Consider the following 22676-nt stretch of genomic DNA (forward strand, 5'->3'; position numbering starts at 1 on the left):
AGCGACTGGAGCCTCCTCATGCAGCTCAGGAAACCGTGGTGGAGACTTTAGGACAACACGGAGGAAAGAGCGGACAAGCTGCTGACATGTTCTGAGTTTATTGATTTTTTATTGATTTAAATCATGAGTTGCAGTAAATAAGTGCATGGTAAAAACAATATATATATGTGTATATATTTGTATATATGTATACATGCATATGTATTTATATTCTGTATATGTTGAATTGAAAGATCGATCAGCAGATCAAATTATGATTGAGTTTTATCAGAAAATCGATTATTTTAACCAAGCCCGAAACACAACTCAAGATTCACGCTTAGAAAAAGCCCACAAGCTTAATATCGTGATGCAACATCCTATTCTAATCGTAAACGGTTCTCAACTCTCCTTTTTCTTCCTTCCTAGGTTCTTATTGAAGATGCAATACCAAAATGATATGAAGAACAGGTTTTATATCTGTTGCTGCTTAATATAATATATGACTCTAACGCGTTACCCCAACACTGTTCCCAATCAGCCCCCCCCTGCTCACTCCCACCCCTCCCTCTACTGCTTCCTCCTCCTGCTTTTAACCTCCACCCAAGGCCCATCTGAGCCCTGCTCCAGGCCTGCAGCCCCGCCCAGCTCCTCCTCCTCCTCCTCCTCCCGCTCCTGCTCCTGGCTGAAGTGAATAATACACTCCATGCTCTTCCTCCGCTGGGCTTCAGCCCCATCCCGCTCCTCCTCCTCCTTCTCCTCCTCCTCCCCCTCCCCCTCCCCCTCGTCCTGGGTGTTGAGGTGTAGGTTCTCCATGCTGGCCCTCAGCTGGGCCTCAGGCCCCCCAGTCCTCCTGTTGGCCTCGGGGTCTGGCTGGGTCACTGCTCCCAGGAGCCTCCTGTACAGACTGATGAAGTTGGCATTTTCCACCTCCGGCTCCCTCTCCTGGAGCTGCTTCTGCCGCCGGTGCACCAGCCTGCCCTGGTACAACCTGGACCAACCCGTCTGGGATTAATGAAGCACTTATCTTATCTTAAAACTACATTCTGTTGACCCCACCCTCAACTTTCTCTGTCACAAATGTTTATACGTTAACATTTCTCAGTATTTCACTGTTAAAATATCAGTGTTGTGATGTTGTCCTGTTATTTAAAGTTACTTCTGATTTTATATGAGGGTTTCACTATGGAAACAGTAATGGCTAGTAATGGTTTTGCTATGCAAACAGTACTGACCAGGTGATGGTGTTACTATCGAATCAGTACTCTCTGGGTGAAGGTGTTACTATGGAAACAGTACTGTCTGGGTGATGGTGTTGCTATGGAAACTGTACTGTCTGGGTGTCTCACCAGGCGTAGTGGGGTTCAGGGAGGGGCTTGCAGAGCAGCAGGTTGAGCTGGGAGGCGTCCTTCAGGCAGGCCTGCCATTGGTTGAAGCTGTGAGCCACGACACCATCCAGAGGCTGAGGGTTGTGGCTGGTGAACCCCTGCCAGCCTACACACACACACACACACACACACACACACACACACACACACACACACACACACACACACACACACACACACACACACACAGGTGGTGAGTGTTTGTTTGTTTAGTTTTTTTGCTAAGCACCACATGTGCTACCTACCTGTTGTCCCTACTGTCAGTCTGGTCAGTTCTCCTTGGACCATGACCATCAGCAGAGCTTTGAGGACCGTCGGCTCAGGGCTGGCCCTCGACCGCCAGTAGCAGGTCACAGCCACTGGGAGGCGCAGGTGAGCCGGAACTCCCTCCAGCGTCTCTTCCTCCACGCCCAGCGTCTCCAGACACACCTGCAGCCTCACAGCGGGGTCTGCCTGGAAGTGGGACAAATCACATGCCCATTTAAAGGATAACCAAAAACTCTGAATTACGTTATTAAACTAAAATATTAATTTCACCAAGGTAGTGCTCAAAGAAGTTGACAATATCAGTTGGAGTGAGGAGTTAGACGGATTTGACATGAATGACGTGTTACTATGACAGAAGAGACAGTCGTTGATATACTTTCAGGTTTATACATATCCCTAACCCCAATTAAGTTACAAAAATTAATCAGTTTGTAAATCTCCTGATACAACCTAGCTCTAGCATCGATTTAGCCTAGCCCTATTCTTTGTTTGGAGATAACAATGCCGACTGCCAGTGTCCATCTATTATATAACTATGCTCCATCCATCATCCAGCTGAATGAGTCGGTAGGCCTACCCGGGGCAGAGAGTCCAGCCTCAGCGTCTGAGCGGCTCCTTGGACCAGCGGTTGCACCTTGACACCGATGAGCTCCAGACCGTCCCGGTCCCACTCCTCCACCTCACCCTCCCGCTGGCCCAGCAGCAGCCCGTACATCACCTGCCGGATGGGCCGTGAGGTGAGGTTAGAGCTCTGCAGGCCGCTGCACTCCACCTGGATTCGCAGAAACTTCCTCCTGTGCACAAGTATGTCATAGTCCAGTATGTTGGCCCCCAGGTCTCCTCTGGCCAGGGATGCAGGGACCCACTCAGGGACCCTGCTCGACATCTCAGGAGGCAGCGGTGGAACAATCCCCTCACTGAAAAACCTCCGCAGAGAGGAGCTGGGGAGTCGGTACTCTAGCATGGCGTTCTGCACCTCCGTCCGCATTTCCGTCCGCGCCTGTTGGCTAATGTTGGGTATGAGTGCCATCGCTGCTGTCAAGGTGTCTTCTGTCGTCTCGTCTTTCCTGGCTCCAAGCCAACTCAGGAGGCCCACCAGGCTAGCGGTTCTGAACTTCATAGTAGGATTTCCCGCTGGAACGTAACTGGCCCACTTAACATCTCTGAGGTTGACGTAGTCGTTCCCTGCCAAAGCGGCGAAGACGGGCAGCAGCTGGTGGTCGATGTTGAAAAGGGAACAGAAGCTGGACGTGGTGTATCGCTTGCAGGAGATGTAACTCCTGGCCCCACTTGCTTTAACTGAGTCCCACTGGAAGTGATCCAGGGGTAGAACCCCCTCTGGAAGGTCGTAGATGTAGAAGTCAGTGTCTGTGGACAGCACCGGGCAGCACCACTCTCTGGCCAGGGCAGCCAGCTGGCCGTCGGCCTGTCCGAAGCACCTGATCAGCGGCACTTTCATGTCGTTCAGCGTCTCTTCGAACACTGTTGTGGTAAAGAGGGCATAGAAGTCAATTTTCCCACCCTTCAGAGCGTCAGGGATCTTCTTGACACGTTTTCTTTGAAGGTCTATCCTGCGGTTTAGTTTGATGTCGCTGGGGCCCGAGCCTCCGTCCAGCAACACATACGGTTTGATTCCACAGTCGGCCAGATTCTTGAAGAAAGCCTGGACATCCACCTGGAAGGCCAGGTACTCCCCGCCGTGGTTCTGGTCCAGGTTGGCCATGTTGTAGATGTGGTGGGCCAGGCTACTTCCGTCCACCACAAGCTTGCTGTCCCTGAAGTGGATGTTGGTGTAGATCTGGCTGTTTCCCTCCAGCAGCGACCACAAGCCCTGTACCCCCATGGTGACTGACCGGTCAAGTTCTAACTTCACTTATCAATGGTGACTGGACTAACCCAGAGTGGATCCCAGCTCCTCTGTACACTAACACACACATGCAAATTCAGGCCAACACCCGCACTGGGAGTGGCTCATCAGTCCTCTATAAGTTTCGCTTCTGGACATATCAAAGGTATCACATCATCAACCCCATATCCTGGTCCCATGAAGCAATGCAGCAGAAAGCGTGTAGCCTATTGTACTGATGTGTGTGAGTGTACAGTATCAGTAGCCCTACACAGTGGGCCTATATTAGGGAATGGATCCCGTCGGTCAGACTTCTTCATGGTACGGCCGGACCCCTTCAGGGGCCCCTCGGCACTCCTGAACTCAGAGACCCCCCCTCACACACTTTACAAATCAGGGTGTAATTGTAAATAGTAATTTTATTAATTTACAATTTACAAATACATTTCAGATTGTGTTTAAATGTATTTTGGCAAGATATGTCATTAAATAGTCAACCGCCTTCCCAACACAGTCGCACATTGTGTTAAGAGGGTTTATAAAATAGATTCATGCGCCAACGTTTATTGAGTGTTCAGGGTAGGTCGGAGTTCATCACACGTTTAACAAGTTTTACAACAATGACGCCCACCAGGAAAGTTCAGACTTCGCGAAATGAAAGTGAAATGTCGAGTAGCATAGCTCAGGAGACACCAAAACATCAAGATTCAAAGTGCACAGAGAGGCGACACGCTGTTCTAACAGCTGCCCTATTGCCCCCACCCCTGGAACTCCGCCCCTTCCTGCTCACCCCCACCCCTCCCTCTCCTGCTTCCTCCACAGCTCTGGGTTTCTGGACCGGTACTTCCTGTCTTTGGTTCTGTAGCGTGTTCTAACCGACACCCTCAGCCTATCAGAGCCCTGATCCAGGCCTTCAGCTCCTCCCAGCTCCTCCTCCTCCTCCTCCTCCTGGGTGTTGAGGTGAAGGTGCTCCATTCTGGCCCTCAACTGGGCCTCAGGCCCCCCAGTCCTCCTGTTGGCCCCGGGGTCTGGCTGGGTCACTGCTCCCAGGAGCCTCCTGTACAGTCTCCTGAACTGGTCGTCCTGTACGATGTCCTCTGGCTCCCTCTCCTGGAGCTGCTTCTGCCGCCGGTGCACCAGCCTGCCCTGGTACAACCTGGACCAACCCGCCTGGCATTAATGAAGCACTTATCTTATCTTACCACTACATTCTGTTGACCCAACACTCAACCTTCTTCACAAATCTATATCTGTAACAATGTCTATTTTATCACTGTTAAATATCCCAATCTTGCTACTTGCTAGTTACTTGTATTTATTTTAATGCTTGACTGTCTGCACAGGTGCTTTTGACAGGGTGTAACTATGGTAACAGAACAAGGGCTGCCCAGATGATTGTATACTGGCTAGGTGACTTGTGTAACTATGAAAACAGTTCTTGCCAGGTGATGGAGTACTTTCTGGGTGATGGTGTTGCTATCGAAACAGTACTGTCCGGGTGATGGTGTTGCTATGGAAACAGTACTTCTGGGTGTCTCACCAGGAGAAGTGGGGTTTGGGGAGGGGCTTGCAGAGCAGCAGGTTGAGCTGGGAGGCGTCCTTCAGGCAGGCCTGCCATTGGTTGAAGCTGTGAGCCACGAAAAAATATGGAGGCTCAGAGATGTGGTTGGTATTTCCCTGCCAGCCTACACACACACACACACACACACACACACACACACACACACACACACACACACACACACACACACACACACACACACACACACACACACACACAGGTGGTGAGTGATTGTTTGTTTGGTTTTTTTGCTGAGCACCACATGTGCTACCTACCTGTTGTCCCTCCTGTCCGTCGGTTCAGTTCTCCTTGGACCATGACCATCAGCAGAGCTTTGAGGAGCGTCGGCTCAGGGCTGGCCCTCCTCAGCCAGTAGCAGGTCACAGCCACTGGGAGGCGCAGGTGAGCCGGAACTCCCTCCAGCGTCTCTTCCTCCACGCCCAGCGTCTCCAGACACACCTGCAGCCTCACAGCGCGGTCTGCCTGGGAAGTGGGAATTGAGCACACACACCAAGAGCTCCACTTGTAGAGGGTTAGCCTCAGATGATTCCTTCTATAGATTCAACACATGCTGTTATTTACATAATGCACATGATTTATGAGACTTGCAGCATGCATAGACCTGCTACCCTCCCACTCGGAGAATATAAATGCTCTCAATGTGGAAGACAGTCAACCGGCTCAAGATATGGCTAGCTAATATGGCTGTTTATGGTGAAGTGCCAAGCTATCTCAGGGGGGGTTTCAACTGTCTCAGATACACATGCCTGCTCCACTACAGGGAGGGACACAATTTTTGGTAGAAAAAGTTGTCAAGGGAATTAAAGCATATCACTTGAAAACTTATTACAATTATATTCAAATCCCCCCTGATAAAATGTAACAGTCAACAAAAATAAATTATAGTAGTATTCAGTTGAAGTATTCATTGGATTTAGACTGGTATTTTAAAGTTGCTGCCGCCATGTAAGCCTTCTTATTACTTGGTGTTGCTGCTATGATCAATCTATTATCCATCTTTGCTCCATCTATTGTCCATCTAATGTCCATCCATCTTCCATCCAACATCCAGCTGAATGAGTCCGTAGGCCTACCTGGGGCAGAGAGTCCAGCCTCAGCGTCTGAGCGGCTCCTTGGACCAGTGGTTGCACCTTGACACTGATGAGCTCCAGACCGACCCGGTCCCACTCCTCCACCTCGCCCTCCTGGCCCAGCAGCAGCCCGTACAACACCCGCCGGATGGGCCGTGAGGCGAGGTTCGAGCTCTGTGGGGCACGGCGCTCCACCTGGGTCGGCAATATCTTCCTCTTGTGCAACAACAGGTCCAGGATGTCAGCTCCCAGCTCTCCTTTGGCCAGGGGCGTGCGGACCCAGTCGGGGACGCAACTCAACATCTTAGCAGGCAGCGAGGGAATGGTTCCCTCGCTGAAGAACCCCCGCAGAGAGGAGTCTCTCCAGGCGGGCGGTCTGAGACAACTCTGTCTGTCTTCCTGCAAGAACATTATGGTCCCAGTTTATTTCTTTGAGGTTGACGTAGTCATTCCCTGCCAATGATGCGAAGACGGGAAGCAGCTTGCGGTCGATGTTGAAGAAGGTGCAGAAGCTGGACGTGGTGTATCGCCTGCATGGGATGTAACTCTGGGCCCCACTTGTTTTAACTGAGTCCCACTGGAAGTGATGCAGTGGTAGAACCCCCTCTGGAAGGTCAAAGATGTAGAAGTCAGTGTCTCCAGACAGCAACGGGCAGGACCACTCTTTGGCCTGGGCAGCCAGCTGGCCGTCAGCCTCTCCGAAGCACTTGACCAGCGATACCTCCATATCGCTCAGCGTCTGTTCGAACACTAACAAGATGAAGTTGGGAAGGATGTGCCTCCTCTTGCCTGTCAGAGCGGCGTCCTGGGCCCTCCGGACCTTCCCTCTGGCCCGGTCCATCCTGGTGTCCAGCCTGATGTCACTGGCGCCCGAGCCTCCGTCCATCACCACGTACGGTTTGATTCCACACTCACCTAGAGCCTTGAAGAGAGCCTGGACCTGGACCTGGAAGGCCAGGTACTCCCCGCCGTGGTTCTGGTCCAGGTTGGACGTGAAATACAGCCAGTAGGCCAGGTTATTGCCGTCCACTAGTAGCTTGCTGTCCCTGAGGTGGATGTTCTGGTAGATCTGGCTGTAGTCCTCCAGCAGCGAGCACAAGCCCTTCACCCCCATGGTGACTGACAGGTCTAGCTCTAACTTCACCTGTCTATGGTGACTGGACTAACCCAGAGAGGATTTCAGCTCCTTTATACACCAACACACACGCACACAAACACATGCAAAGACCCGCACTGGGAGTGGCTCCTCAGTTTTCTATAAGTTTCTGGACATATCAAAGATATCACATCATCAACCCCATATCCTGGTCCCATGAAGCAATTCAGACGAAAGCGTATAGCTTACTGTACTGATGTGTGTGAGCGTACAGTATCAGTAGCCCTACACAGTGGGCCTATATCAGGGAATGGATCCCGTTGTTCAGACTTCTTCATGGTACGGCCGGACCCCTTCAGGGGCCCCTGGACACTCCTAAACTCAGTTCACCTATATATGGTGACTAGATACGTTCTAACTTCTATGGTGACTGGACTCACCCAGAGAGGATCCCTGCTCCTTTATGGCTGGTTCAGACTACACAATTCTCAGATATTCCTCCACGCTTTTAACATGTCACACTATGCGATCACAGAACCACGAATTCAGGCTACGTCTCGGCAGAAGAATGGCCACACTACAAGATTCGAGGGTGCGAGGCTCTATACTTTGTATTGTTCATTGAACTTGCAACGCGTAGCGATGCAGCAACAACGCAGCCAAGCAACAGAGCGTCAATAACAATGGCTCCAGAGTACCTAGCACTCGGCATTATGAAGCATTGCATTTCATCGTTCTTTGGTTGCACGAAGAGGAGAGCTCTGGATCTCGGTGCTACATACCGAGCTGGTGGTAATGTTTCATGAACATAATCCCAATAGCTATAGCAATAGGCTAGTTTACAGTATACGCTATCTTATATGCTCGTGAAATATGAACCCTACACCCGCGAAGGGAACTGGGTTTAAAAATTGGTAGTAGGCTGTAGCACCTAACTATGTGGTTATGCAGGCCTATAGTTAGGTAATATCACACGAGAGGGAGTGCTGTAGTACTGAATATCAGCATGGCTGTCGTTTGGTAGTAGGTACGAGGCCAAATGTTGGGAAATGTTAGGAAATTCATAATTTAACACTGTGAATATTTACCAACCTAGGCCTATTGAATTAAACTGTCAAAATAAAGTATTGCCTCAACCCCCTCCATAAGCAACCCAACCCACACTGCCAACACTCATACAAGACCCAAATACAACGCAGGAGACTGGCAGGAAGGGGTTCCGTGAGTTCCTAACGATGAGCGTGGAGGACTTTCAACTTTCTCTTCTGGGGAAAGTTTTGCCTCTCATCAGAAAGAGTCACACATAAATGAGGAGGGCCATCAGTGCCAGACAGAGATTGTCACCCTCTGATTCCCTGCGACTGCTTGGCCTAAATGGAATGGTTTTGAACAGAATGATATGTTATTAAATCTGATTATTTATACACATATTTGTTTTGCTTCTTATCTGAGTCTTTCAGGTCACTGAGCATCCAGTACAGGATTGGCAGGTCTAGTGTTGGCGAGATTGTAATGGAGACCTGTGAAGCATTGTACATTGTCTTGGAGGCATATCACATGAAGGTTGTGAAATATCCTTTGTTTGTTTGACATCACAACAAAATTTGTGGCATAATTTCCATGAGCTCTGCGGAGCAAACTACTTTCAGCCTATCACTCTGCAGTTATTACCATTATGATGTATTTAGCCAGTACTGCAATCTAAAATATTTGTCATAAATACCTCTATGGGGTATTTGTCACAAGTAAATAAAGTAATAAACGATATTTGCCTCTGGCTACAAATATTTCCGAACTTATCAACTATTTCTGTATCGTTTATGTTTCAGACACCAACAACTGAATGGGAATAGCGAGAGATGGCGAGAGGATTTAAAGCGAAATGCCTATTTCCTCATTGCTTAGGTGCCATTGATGGGAAGCACATCTATATTCAGCCCCCCTGCTAAGTCAGGAAGTTTGTTTAATAATTATAAAGGCAGGTTCTCCATTGTGCTTATGGCAGTTGTAGATGCCGACTACAAATTCATCTTTGCCGTTGGCACTCAGGGCCGAATGTCGGATCCAAGTCTGTTTGGACACTCTGATCTGCGCAGTGCCATGGACAGAGACATGTTACATTTTCCCCGCCCTGAGCCACTTCCCGATACTTATTTAATCATGCCCTATATGTTTGTTGGCGGTGAAGCCTAACCTCTCTGTTCCGACCTTATCAAGCCCTAACCCCACAGAAACCTAGATGATGGAGAGTGAATTTTCAATGACGGATTATCGAGAGCAAGGCGAACTGTGGAGAATGGATTTGGTATTTTGGCGAATAGATTCTCACTCTCCATCTTCCTGTCCCTAGAAGGCTATTTTTTTTTTGCTCTGGACTCCTGGACAGGTGGAGGCTGAGTTTCCCTCCTGTGTTTGACCGCAGGACGATGCACAGGGATGGTGGGAATAGCAGCTGCTCTCAGCCCACTCTCGCCCTTTTTGGTCGAGACTAACTGGTCTGCCTCAAAATGTCCTGCAGAGTGACCTAATTTTTGTTATTTTGAAGGAATCGAACATTAAGCTTCCAAATGGTGTGTTCTTTGTTTGTGTTTGATCCCTTCACATGTTTTTTTGTCATTGTAATCTTTGATTAGTCAGATTGCTCCTTCCGGTTTGAGCCAACCGTTTGGTTCTCGTCCCTGCGTCGGGGGGGAGGAGTACATCTGTACTCCTTTCTCTGAGCGATTGGAGCCTCCTCATGCAGCTCAGGAAACCGTGGTGGAGACTTTAGGACAACACGGAGGAAAGAGCGGACAAACTGCTGACAGGTTCTGAGTTTATTGATTTATATCATGAATTGCATTAAATAAGTGAATAGTAAAAATAATATATATATATATATATATATATATATATATATATATATATATATATAAATATATATATATATATATATGTGTGGTAATGTATATATGTATATAAATGTATATTCATATGCGCATATATATATATGCATATATATGCATGCATACATATATATGTCTGTACAGTATACATATGTATATGTTGGATTGAAAGAACGATCAGCAGATCAAATTAAGATCGATATTAATTCAGAAAATCGATTATTTTAACCAAGCCCAAAACACAACTCATGATTCACTCTTAGAAAAAGCCCACAAGCTTAATATTGTGATGCAACATCCTATTCTAATCTTATACTGTTCTCAACTCTCCTTTTTCTTCCTTCCTAGGTTCTTCTTGAAGATGCAAAACCAAAATGATACGAGGAACAGGTTTTATAACTCTGTTGCTGCTTAATATAATATATGACTGTAACGCGTTACCCCAACACTGTTCCTCATCAGCCCCCCCCTGCTCACTCCCACCCCTCCCTCTACTGCTTCCACCTCCTGCTTTGAACCTCCACCCAAGGCCCATCCGAGCCCTGATCCAGGCCTTCAGCCCCGCCCAGCTCCTCCTCCTCCTCCTCCTCCTCCTCCTCCTCCTCCTCCTCCTCTTCCTCCTCCTCGTCCTGGGTGTTGAGGTGAAGGTGCTCCATGCTGGCCCTCAGCTGGGCCACAGCCCCCCCAGCTCTCCTGTTGGCCCCTGGGTCTGGCTGGGTCACTGCTTCCAGGAGACTCCTGTACAGTCTCCTGAACCGGGGGTCGTGAAGTATCTCCTCCGGCTCCCTCTTCTTGACCTGCTTCTGCCACCGGTGCACCAGCCTGCCCTGGTACAACCTGGACCGACCCGTCTGGGATTAATGAAGCACTTATCTTATCTTAAAACGACATACTGTTGACCCCACCCTCGACTTAATCCGTCACAAATATTTAAACGTTAACATTTCTCAGTATTTCACTGTTAAAATATCAATCTTGTGATGTTTTCCTGTTATTTAAAGTTACTTCTGATTTTATATGATGGGCTCACTATGGAAACAGTACTGTCTAGTTATGGTCCGGGTGATGGTGTTGCTATGGAAACAGTACTGACTGGGTGTCTCACCAGGCGTAGTGGGGTTCAGGGAGGGGCTTGCAGAGCAGCAGGTTGAGCTGGGAGGCGTCCTTCAGGCAGGCCTGCCATTGGTTGGAGCTGTGAGCCACGACACCGTCCAGAGGCTGAGGGTTGTGGCTGGTAACCCCCTGCCAGCCTACACACACACACACACACACACACACACACACACACACACACACACACACACACACACACACACACACACACGCACACACACGCACACACACGCACACACACGGGTGCTGAGTGTTTGTTTGTTTAGCTTTTTTGCTAAGCACCACATGTGCTACCTACCTGTTGTCCCTCCTGTCTGTCGGTTCAGTTCTCCTTGGACCATGACCATCAGCAGAGCTTTGAGGACCGTCGGCTCAGGGCTGGCCCTCCTCAGCCAGTAGCGGGTCACAGCCACTGGGAGGCGCAGGTGAGCCAGAACTCCCTCCAGCGTCTCTTCCTCCACGCCCAGCGTCTCCAGACACACCTGCAGCCTCACAGCGGGGTCTGCCTGGAATTGGGAACAAAACACATGCCCATCTAAAGGATTTCGAAGAACTCTGAATTACGTTATAAAACTAAAATATAAATTTCACCAAGGTAGTGCTCAAAGAAGTTGACAATATCAGTTTGAGTGAGGAGTTATACGGATTTGATATGAATGACGTGTTGCTATGAAAAAAGAGACAGTCGTTGATAATATACTGTCAGGTTTATACATATCCCTAACCCCAATTAAGTTGCACGAAATTAATCAGTTTGTAAATCTCCTGATATAACCTAGCTCTAGCATCGATTTAGCCTAGCCCTATTCTTTGTTTGGAGATAACCATGCCGACTGCCAGTGTCCATCTATTATATAACTATGCTCCATCCATCATCCAGCTGAATGAGTCCGTAGGCCTACCCGGGGCAGAGAGTCCAGCCTCAGCGTCTGAGCGGCTCCTTGGACCAGCGGTTGCACCTTGACACCGATGAGCTCCAGACCGTCCCGGTCCCACTCCTCCACCTCACCCTCCCGCTGGCCCAGCAGCAGCCCGTACATCACCTGCCGGATGGGCCGTGAGGTGAGGTTAGAGCTCTGCAGGTCGCTGCACTCCACCTGGATTCGCAGAAACTTCCTCCTGTGCACAAGTATGTCATAGTCCAGTATGTTGGCCCCCAGGTCTCCTCTGGCCAGGGATGCAGGGACCCACTCAGGGACCCTGCTCGACATCTCAGGAGGCAGCGGTGGAACAATCCCCTCACTGAAAGACCTCCGCAGAGAGGAGCTTGGGAGTCGGTACTCTAGCATGGCGTTCTGCACCTCCGTCCGCATTTCCGTCCGCGCCTGTTGGCTAATGTTGGGTATGAGTGCCATCGCTGCTGTCAAGGTGTCTTCTGTCGTCTCGTCTTTCCTGGCTCCAAGCCAACTCAGGAGGCCCACCAGGCTAGAGGTTCTGAACTTCATTGTAGGACTTCCCGCTGGAACGTAACTGGCCCACTTAACATCTCTGAGGTTGACGTAGTCATTCCCTGCCAAAGCGGCGAAGGCGGGCAGCAGCTGATGGTCGATGTTGAAAAGGGAACAGAAGCTGGACGTGGTGTATCGCTTGCAGGAGATGTAACTCCTGGCCCCACTTGCTTTAACTGAGTCCCACTGGAAGTGATCCAGGGGCAGAACCCCCTCTGGAAGGTCGTAGATGTAGAAGTCAGTGTCTGTGGACAGCACCGGGCAGCACCACTCTCTGGCCAGGGCAGCCAGCTGGCCGTCGGCCTGTCCGAAGCACCTGATCAGCGGCACCTTCATGTCGTTCAGCGTCTCTTCGAACACTGTTGTGGTAAAGAGGGCATAGAAGTCAATTTTCCCACCCTTCAGAGCGTCAGGGATCTTCTTGACACGTTGTCTTTGAAGGTCCATCCTGCGGTTTAGTTTGATGTCGCTGGGGCCCGAGCCTCCGTCCAGCAACACATACGGTTTGATTCCACAGTCGGCCAGATTCTTGAAGAAAGCCTGGACATCCACCTGGAAGGCCAGGTACTCCCCGCCGTGGTTCTGGTCCAGGTTGGCCATGTTGTAGATGTGGTGGGCCAGGCTACTTCCGTCCACCACAAGCTTGCTGTCCCTGAAGTGGATGTTGGTGTAGATCTGTCTGTTTCCCTCCAGCAGCGACCACAAGCCTGTCACCCCCATAGTGACTGATGGTTCAAGCTCTAACCTCAACTATGGTGACTGGATACGTTCTAACTTCTATGGTGACTCACCCAGAGAGGATGTGTTTGCACAAACACATGCAAACGCCCGCACTGGAAGTCGTTCCTCAGTTCTCTGTAAGTTTCGCTTCTGGACATTTCTCAAAATAATATATTTTCTATATATATTATTTTATTTTATAATAATTATTTCTCAATACCATATCGACGCCTCAAATGAAATTGCAATTGTAAATAGTAATTTTATTAATTTAGATCTTAGAAATACATTTTATATTACTTTGAAATGTATTTTTGCACAATATATCATTAAAGTCAAAGGCCACGCAATCACGCATTGTGGTTGAGAGGCTGATTCATACCAGTGGCACCTGCTGTTCTTTCAAAGAGGGGAAGCACATTTTCGGCCTGCATCATATAAATTGCAAATTATTTATATGTAAATTCTGCTCTCTGTTCCTTTTCAAGGAAATGCTCTGTGACCCTGTCATACTATCTGTCTTTTGTAGTGAGTGACTGTACCATTTTCCTCTCAATGGCAAGCAGAGCTAGACTGCTTGAACGGCCTTGGCCAATGTGTTACAGGTGTAGGACTTCAGCCGCTTTAAACAGGAGAAGCTGCTTTCTAAACCTGATGTAGTTCCAATTGTTGCCATTAATGAGAACAGTTTGTAAAGATGAGGCGCTGCACTGTCCAACTCCATTTCTTTAAGGAACACCAATAAATCACACTTTCCCCTGTCACCCTGCAAGTCCTGATCTGAATACAGGACTTGAAGTTCAGACCTAAGGCTCCCTGAATCAAAGTGATGATCCACTACCAAAACGATATTAAACGGAGGGAAATTCCCAAAAGGAAATGTGTGAATTCTGTTAAACTGAAACAAGGAATTGTGTGAATAAGTGTATGGAATGTACGATGAAAATTGTCCAGCAATATCGCCAAGCCAATATCAAGAAATAGGTTGCACTGCAGTTTGTCCTTCGACTCGCTTGCAAAATCCGTGTTCGGATTGAGAACTAAAGAGAGCTCCAGCGAAGTTTTATCGTTCAAAATCGCTGTCAATCAAACGTCAACTCAGTCTTTCGCAGACCCTCGAATCATCACGCGGAAGGTCAGCTTCCAGGCCAGCCCACTCCTCCATAGAGTACCTACTAAAGTGAAAACGTCACGTTGTCCTGGCAACCGGATTTTCAGTTCTAAACAACCGAACGAGAGTTGGCGTTTTCAATTGCTACCATTTACATTAAAATTTAGGGCATCTAGCAGACGCTTTTATCCAAAGCGACTTACAATAAGTACATTTGTCATAAGAAGTGCATCAATATATCGCTTTCGGTACAGAAAGGATGTTCATGTAACCAAGTGCAAGTACAACAATCGCTAGGCTAACCAATTCCCCGTGTTAAAGCCATGATAGCAGCTACTGCAGTTGCTACACAGTTAAGTAATACAATACAATACAACACAACACAATACAGTGTACAATGGTGGCCAGAAGGGGGAGGGTGTGCAGACTGCAGAGTCGAGGTGGACTCTCTTCCATGTGTTGTTTCTTCCAAAATGAAAATAACTCAATTTCAGGAGGTGAAAATCACTACCAATTGAAACATGTCGAGATGTTCATGTATTCCCCTGGGGTAGCCTATTAGATGGAAAAGTTTGCGTTTTTATAAAAGTTTTTATGAAGACATTTGCGAGAACAGGAAATATTTCTCAATATTACTTACATCATTGGTATAGCAAACTCGCAAATCAATTTGCCAAAAAATCGTTTATTTTCTACAAAACGTTCGTGTGGCATGGGATTTCCCCTTGTTAATTTGGTTTGTGCAGAACCGAAAATCGGTTGCTATGGAAGCGTGACGTCACACTGTAGTACTCTATTCACCCCCAGAGAAGCTGAGCGTCCGCGGGAGGGACATAACCGCAGCATTATATCCAATGACCGTCGACACTAAAAAAAGCTGTTCTATGCAGCCCTATTGAAGTGTTCAGGTTAGGTCACGCATTTGACAAGTTTTACAACAATGACGCCCGCCAGGAATGTCCCGACATCGAAAATGAAAGTAAAATGTAGGGTAGCGTAGCTCAGGAGACGGTCGGGCAGCAGCATTCCTCCATAGAGCCATCGGTCCGTCAGTATTTCTATGTCCTGTCGGTCACCCCCATGGTGACTGACAGGTCTAGCTCCAACCTCAACTAGGGTGACTAGATACGTTCGAACTTCTATGGTGACTCACCCAGAGAGGATGAGTTTGCACAAACACATGCAAACACCCGTCCTGGAAGTCGTTCCTCACTTCTCTGTAAGTTTCAATTCTGGACATTTCTCAAAATAATATCGACGCCTCAATTCAAATTGCAATTGTAAATAGTAATTTTATTAATTTAGATCTTAGAAATACATTTTATATTACTTTGAAATGTATTTTTGCATAATATATCAGTAAAGTCAAAGGCCATGCAGTCACGCATTGTGGTTGAGAGGCTGATCCATACCAGTGGCACCTGCTGTTCTTTCAAAGAGGGGAAGCTCATTTTCGGCCTGCATCATATAGCCTAAATTGCAAATTATTTACACGTAAATTCTGCTCTCTGTTCCTTTTCAAGGAAATGCTCTGTGACCCTGTCATACCATCTGTCTTTTGTAGTGACGGTACCATTGTCCTCCCAATGGCCAGCAGATCTAGACTTCTTGAACTGCCTTGTATCATGACCCTACAGACTTCAGTGGGGGTTTCATTCCGTCTGTGCACGGCAACTTCTCAACGAGCAGGTGTGCGCCTGCAGCCAGAGGGTGCGCCAAAATATCAATTCCCCACGCAATGTTATGTAGGCTACTTCATTGAAAAGCGCTACGCGGCGCGTTTGTTTCCCCCCCCCCCCCCCCACAAGTATGCCGCCCCAGGCGGCTGCCTGGTTCGCCCGTGACTAAGGCCCCGTCCACACGAAGCCGATTTCATGGCGAAACCGCAAAGGTCTTGTACGGTTCGGCCTTCCGTCCACACGAAGCCGGCGAATCCGCTGACCGAAACCGCAAACTTCTGAAACCACCCTCGGAGGTGGTTTCAAATCTATCCGGTTTCGTTTTGGTTTCGTGTGGACGCCTGAAACCGACTGAAACCGCAAACCATGACGTCATCGCCCCACCCCTCGACCTCCTAGCCAATGGCTCAGAAATCACAACAAAAAAGATGATGGCGGACTACAAGCTTGTAATCGTTCTGCAGCATATCATGTACCTTGTTGGGTTGCTAAGCCATTATTTATTGAGAATCTAGTTCGCCATCGTAGAAGAGCTGTTTGTTTGTGTTGTCAGTGGTTCGGGGGGCAGCCTTTATGCGCATGCTCGCCTCTTCTTCTTCTGGATTTGTGTACCAGAAGCAGCGCCCCTTATGGGCCTGGAATGTTTACTACAGCGTTTCTACAGATCTACCCGGTTTCGCTTGGCTTCGTCTTTACGGAGATACTTCGAAACCGGATAGATCGAAACCGTAACGGTTTCGCCTGTTTCGGCAAACCGCAAAGGTCTTGTACGGTTCGGCCTTCCGTCCACACGAAGCCGGCGAATCCGCCGACCGAAACCGCAAACTTCTGAAACCACCCTCGGAGGTGGTTTCAAATCTACCCGGTTTCGTTTTGGATTCGTGTGGACGCCTGAAACCGACTGAAACCGTAAACCGTGACGTCATCGCCCCACCCCTCGACCCTCTGGCCAATGACTGTTAAGCCCGCGGAGTCTCAGAACTCACAACAACAAGGATTTCTGTAGCAGAAGCAGCGCCCCTTATGGGCATGGAATGTGTACTACAGCGTTTCTACAGATCTACCCGGTTTCGCTTGGCTTCGTCTTTACGGAGATACTTCGAAACCGGATAGATCGAAACCGTAACGGTTTCGCCCGTTTCGGCAAACCGCAAAGGTCTTGTACGGTTCGGCCTTCCGTCCACACGAAGCCGGCGAATCCGCCGACCGAAACCGCAAACTTCTGAAACCACCCTCGGAGGTGGTTTCAAATCTACCCGGTTTCGTTTTGGATTCGTGTGGACGCCTGAAACCGACTGAAACCGTAAACCGTGACGTCATCGCCCCACCCCTCGACCCTCTGGCCAATGACTGTTAAGCCCGCGGAGTCTCAGAACTCACAACAACAAGGATTTCTGTAGCAGAAGCAGCGCCCCTTATGGGCATGGAATGTGTACTACAGCGTTTCTACAGATCTACCCGGTTTCGCTTGACTCCGTCTTTACGGAGATACTGCGAAACCGGATAGATCGAAACTGTAACGGTTTCGCCTGTTTCGGCTTCGTGTGGACGGGGCCTAAAACTGCCACTGCTCGCCCTTTTTGGTCTAGACTAACTGGTCCGTCTCAGATGTCCTGCAGAGTGACTTCACTTTAGTTATTCTTAATGAATCGAACATTAAGCTTCCCAACGGTGTGTTCTTTGTTTGTGTTTGATTAAGATCCCCGTAGGCTACATGTTTTTTTGTCATTGTAATCTTTGATTAGTCAGATTGCTCCTGCCGGTTTGAGCCGACCCTTTGGTTCTCCTCCCTGCGTCGGTGGGGAGGAGTACATCTGTACTCCTTTCTCTGAGCGATTGGAGCCTCCTCATGCAGCTCAGAAAACCGTGTTGGAGACTTTAGGACAACACGGAGGAAAGAGCGGACAAGCTGCTGACATGTTCTGAGTTTATTGATTTATATCATGAATTGCTGTAAATAAGTGAATATTAAAAATAAAATGTATATATATATATGTATATATGTGTGGTATATGTATATATATGTATATTCATATGCGCATATATATATGTATATTCATATGCGCATATATATATATATATATATATATATATATATATATATATATGCGCATACATATATATATATATATATATATGCGCATACATATATATATATATATATATATATATGTATACATATACATGCATACATATATATGTCTGTTTAGTATTGTTGTATTGAAAGAACGATCAGATTAAGGTCAAATTAAGATCGATATTAATCAGAAAATCGATTATTTTAACCAAGCCCGAAACACAACTCATGATTCATGATTAGAAAAAGACCACATGCTTAATATTGTGATGCAACATCTTATTCTAATCTTATACCGATCTCAACTCTCCTTTTTCTTCCTTCCTAGGTTCTTATTGAAGATACAATACCAAAATGATATGAAGAACAGGTTTTACAACTCTGTTGCTGCTTAATATAATATATGACTGTAACGCGTTACCCCGACACTGTGCCCCATCAGCCCCCCCTGCTCACTCCCACCCCTCCCTCTACTGCTTCCTCCTCCTGCTTTTAACCTCCACCCTAGAACCATCCGAGACCTGATCCAGGCCTGCAGCCCCGCCCAGCTCCTCCTCCTCCTCCTCCTCCTCTTCCTCCTCCTCGTCCTGGGTGTTGAGGTGAAGGTGCTCCATGCTGGCCCTCAGCTGGGCCTCAGGCCCCCCAGTCCTCCTGTTGGCCCCGGGGTCTGGCTGGGTCACTGCTCCCAGGAGCCTCCTGTACAGACTGATGAAGTTGGCATTTTCCACCTCCGGCTCCCTCTCCTGGAGATGCTTCTGCCGCCGGTGCACCAGCCTGCCCTGGTACAACCTGGACCAACCCGTCTGGGATTAATGAAGCACTTATCTTATCTTAAAACTACATTCTGTTGACCCCACCCTCAACTTTCTCTGTCACAAATGTGTATACGTTAACATTTATCAGTATTTCAATGTTAAAATATCAGTGTTGTGATGTTGTCCTGTTATTTAAAGTTACTTCAGACTTCATATGATGGTCTCACTATGGAAACAGTAATGGCTAGTAATGGTTTTGCTATGCAAACAGTACTGACTAGGCGATGGTGTTACTATCGAATCAGTACTGTCTGGGTGATGGTGTTGCTATGGAAACATTACTGGCCGGGTGATGGTGTTGCTATGGAAACAGTACTGTCTGGGTGTCTCACCAGGCGTAGTGGGGTTCAGGGAGGGGCTTGCAGAGCAGCAGGTTGAGCTGGGAGGCGTCCTTCAGGCAGGCCTGCCATTGGTTGAAGCTGTGAGCCACGACACCATCCAGAGGCTGAGGGTTGTGGCTGGTAACCCCCTGCCAGCCTACACACACACACACACACACACACACACACACACACACACACACACACACACACACACACACACAAGGGTGGTGATTGTTTATTTGTGTAGTCTTTTTGCGAAGCACCACATGTGCTACCTACCTGTTGTCCCTCCTGCCCGTCGGTTCAGTTCTCCTTGGACCATGACCATCAGCAGAGCTTTGAGGAGCGTCGGCTCAGGGCTGGCCCTCCTCAGCCAGTAGCGGGTCACAGCCACTGGGAGCCGCAGGTGAGCCGGAACCCCCTCCAGCGTCTCTTCCTCCACGCCCAGCGTCTCCAGACACACCTGCAGCCTCACAGCGCGGTCTGCCTGGAAGTGGGAACAAAACACATGCCCATCGAAAGGATTTCCAAGAACTCTGAATTACGTTATAAAACTAAAATACAAATTTCACCAAGGTAGTGCTCAAAGAAGTTGACAATATCAGTTGGAGGGAGGAGTTAGACGGATTTGAAATGAATGACGTGTTACTATGACAATATACGTTCAGGTTTATACATATCCCTAACCCTAATTAAGTTACACAAAATTTATCAGTTTGTAAATCTCCTGATATAACCTAGCTCTAGCATCGATTTAGCCTAGCCCTATTCTTTGTTTGGAGATAACTATGCCGACTGCCAGTGTCCATCTATTATATAACTATGCTCCATCCATCATCCAGCTGAATGAGTCCGTAGGCCTACCTGGGGCAGAGAGTCCAGCTCAGCGTCTGAGCGGCTCCTTGGACCAGCGGTTGCACCTTGACACTGACGAGCTCCAGACCGTCCCGGTCCCACTCCTCCACCTCACCCCCCCCCTGGCCCAGCAGCAGCCCTTACATCACCTGCCGGATGGGCCGTGAGGTGAGGTTAGAGCTCTGCAGGTCGCTGCACTCCACCTGGATTCGCAGAAACTTCCTCCTGCGCACAAGTATGTCATAGTCCAGTATGTTGGCCCCCAGGTCTCCTCTGGCCAGGGATGCACGGACCCACTCAGGGACCCTGCTCCAGATCTCAGCAGGCAGCGGCGGAACAGTTCCCTCACTGAAAGACCTCCGCAGAGAGGAGCTGGGGAGTCGGTACTCTAGCATGGCGTTCTGCACCTCCGTCCACATTTCCGTCCACGCCTGTTGGCTAATGTTGGGTATGAGTGCCATCGCTGCTGTCAAGGTGTCTTCTGTTGTCCGGTCTGTCCTGCCTCCCAGCCAACTCAGGAGGCCCACCAGGCGGGCGCCTCCGATCCTCACTTTAGGACTACCCGCTGGAACATACCTGGCCCACTCAACATCTCTGAGGTTGTCATAGTCGTTCCCTGCCAAAGCGGCGAAGACGGTCAGCAGCTGGTGGTCGATGTTGAAAAGGGCCCAGAACTTGGACGTGGTGTATCGCTTGCAGGAGATGTAACTCCTGGCCCCACTTGTTTTAACCCACTGGAAGTGATCCAGGGGCAGAACCCCCTCTGGAAGGTCGTAGATGTAGAAGTCAGTGTCTGTGGACAGCACCGGGCAGCACCACTCTCTGGCCAGGGCAGCCAGCTGGCCGTCGGCCTGTCCGAAGCACCTGACCAGCGGCACCTTCATGTTGTTCAGCGTCTGTTCAAACACTGTTGTGGTAAAGAGGGCATAGAAGTCCCTTTTCCCACCCTTCAGAGCGTCAGGGATCCTCTTGACACGCGTTCTTTGACGGTCCATCCTGTGGTTTAGTTTGATGTCGCTGGGGCCCGAGCCTCCGTCCATCACAACTTTTGCTTTAATTTGACAGTTGTCCAGAGTCTTGAAAAATGCCTGGACCTCCGCCTGGAAGGCCAGGTACTCCCCGCCGTGGTTCTGGTCCAGGTTGGCCATGTTGTAGAGGAGGTGGGCCAGGATACTGCCGTCCACCACTAGCTTGCTATCTCTGAAGTGGATGTCCTCGTAGATCTCACTGTTGGTCTTGCTGTAGTCCTCCAGCAGTGACCACAAGCCCTTCACCCCCATGGCGACTGACGGGTCTAGTTCTAACTCCTCCTGTCAATTGTGACTGGATACGTTCTATCTTCTGTGGTGACTGGACTCACCCAGAGAGGATCCCAGCTCCTTTATAAACCAACACATACCCACACTGGGAGTGGCTCTTACGGTCAACATTTCTACACAATAGGCAAAATATAAAGTAGCCTACACTAGCCCTCAGTAAGAGGCAATTTAACTAGACACTGTTACTTATAACTGATACTAATTCATATGTTTCCAACTAGATTGTCAGGTTTCAAAATGTCCCTGAAGGGTATTACATTAAACTCGTAGTTTAGTATCGAAGGCCATGAGAGTAAATAATCTGTTCAAAACGTTGGGTTAATGCCACCGTATTTTGTGTCTTAACATGTAGAGATTGTTCGTGTTTCCAGTTCATTTTTACTGAAGGCCAATATCAGGAGGAGCAAGTGGTGTAGAAACAGCACGATAGTGAGCAGGATATTAAATAATATTTTATATCATATTATACATTATTTGATATCATAAAGCATAATAGATTATACTATATATCATGTCAAACTTCAGACTACTAGATATCAAGTTTCTTTCTTTTATGTTATGAAAGCTTTTTTGGTGAGGCCCATTAAGAAAACAATGCATTATCATTATCATCACTGCTATTAATATTATGATAACATATGGAACGGTAAACTGATCAAAGTGTCCTTCTTTGTCTGTGTCTAGTGGTAGAGTTGAGGTCCCATTAGACTCTAAAAAGAGCTCTAGGTTGAGCCCACAGGCCGGCTGGATCCAGTTTGTGTACGGACACGTTCCCGGTAGTAAACAGAAGAAGCATTACAGCTTACCAACTAGCAGCACAGAGAGGGTCCATGGATTCATCTTCATCTGCTCCGTAGCTGCCTCTCTGTGTCTGGTTATTAACGCCACTTGGACAGGGGGAGGGCTGATTGTGAAAGGCTTGTCTTCGTTGGTTGATTCTCTGGTTCTCAGGTTTGTTCATTATCTGGTTCTCCTTTTTGTGTTTCCTCATTCTTTGATAGAAACTAAGTTAAGGTAGGTGGGGCAATTTGGGGCAACAAGACAGAGAGATGCTTAATTTTGAAATTATCAAAATAAGACATCCCTCCCTTCAGACTACCTCC

At 48.3% G+C, this 22676-nt stretch overlaps 3 protein-coding genes across 3 annotated transcripts; all 3 read right to left on the reverse strand.

Moving 5' to 3' along the window:
• Positions 1-1573: 1573 nt before the first annotated feature.
• Positions 1574-3837, reverse strand: LOC115545510 (protein asteroid homolog 1-like). The gene is made up of 2 exons (XM_030358776.1): positions 2212-3837; positions 1574-1820 (listed from the first exon to the last, which is right to left on the reverse strand). Exons 1-2 carry the CDS (start codon positions 3475-3477, stop codon positions 1605-1607), a joined length of 1482 nt encoding a protein of 493 aa, XP_030214636.1. The 5' UTR covers positions 3478-3837; the 3' UTR covers positions 1574-1604.
• Positions 3838-4251: 414 nt separating this feature from the next.
• LOC115545494 (protein asteroid homolog 1-like) lies at positions 4252-13409 on the reverse strand. The gene is made up of 4 exons (XM_030358752.1): positions 12129-13409; positions 11525-11732; positions 11219-11363; positions 4252-4636 (listed from the first exon to the last, which is right to left on the reverse strand). Exons 1-4 carry the CDS (start codon positions 13392-13394, stop codon positions 4267-4269), a joined length of 1989 nt encoding a protein of 662 aa, XP_030214612.1. The 5' UTR covers positions 13395-13409; the 3' UTR covers positions 4252-4266.
• A 5151-nt stretch (positions 13410-18560) lies between these two features.
• On the reverse strand, positions 18561-22458 carry LOC115545764 (protein asteroid homolog 1-like). The gene is made up of 4 exons (XM_030359191.1): positions 20398-22458; positions 19679-19886; positions 19409-19553; positions 18561-19050 (listed from the first exon to the last, which is right to left on the reverse strand). The coding sequence occupies exons 1-4, from the start codon at positions 21532-21534 to the stop codon at positions 18732-18734; spliced, it is 1809 nt and encodes a 602-aa protein (XP_030215051.1). The 5' UTR covers positions 21535-22458; the 3' UTR covers positions 18561-18731.
• Positions 22459-22676: the final 218 nt, after the last annotated feature.

The sequence above is a fragment of the Gadus morhua genome, chromosome 6 (assembly GCF_902167405.1).
Source record: "Gadus morhua chromosome 6, gadMor3.0, whole genome shotgun sequence".
NCBI classification, from domain to species: domain Eukaryota; kingdom Metazoa; phylum Chordata; class Actinopteri; order Gadiformes; family Gadidae; genus Gadus; species Gadus morhua.

What these genes read in the sequence shown, in the direction of transcription:
- LOC115545510 (XM_030358776.1), bottom strand. Translation starts at nt 3,477, where the DNA reads ATGGGGGTACAGGGCTTGTGGTCGCTGCTGGAGGGAAACAGCCAGATC. An exon ending in GGCTGGACTCTCTGCCCCGG is followed by an intron (nt 1,821 to 2,211) that starts GTAGGCCTACCG and finishes TCCCACTTCCAG; the next exon opens with GCAGACCCCGCTGTGAGGCT.
- LOC115545494 (XM_030358752.1), bottom strand. Translation starts at nt 13,394, where the DNA reads ATGGGGGTGACAGGCTTGTGGTCGCTGCTGGAGGGAAACAGACAGATC. An exon ending in ACAGACAGGAGGGACAACAG is followed by an intron (nt 11,364 to 11,524) that starts GTAGGTAGCACA and finishes GTGTGTGTGTAG; the next exon opens with GCTGGCAGGGGGTTACCAGC. An exon ending in CCTGAACCCCACTACGCCTG is followed by an intron (nt 4,637 to 11,218) that starts GTGAGACACCCA and finishes GGGTTGGTCCAG; the next exon opens with GTTGTACCAGGGCAGGCTGG.
- LOC115545764 (XM_030359191.1), bottom strand. Translation starts at nt 21,534, where the DNA reads ATGGGGGTGAAGGGCTTGTGGTCACTGCTGGAGGACTACAGCAAGACC. An exon ending in GGCCCATCCGGCAGGTGATG is followed by an intron (nt 19,887 to 20,397) that starts TAAGGGCTGCTG and finishes TCCCACTTCCAG; the next exon opens with GCAGACCGCGCTGTGAGGCT. An exon ending in ACGGGCAGGAGGGACAACAG is followed by an intron (nt 19,554 to 19,678) that starts GTAGGTAGCACA and finishes GTGTGTGTGTAG; the next exon opens with GCTGGCAGGGGGTTACCAGC.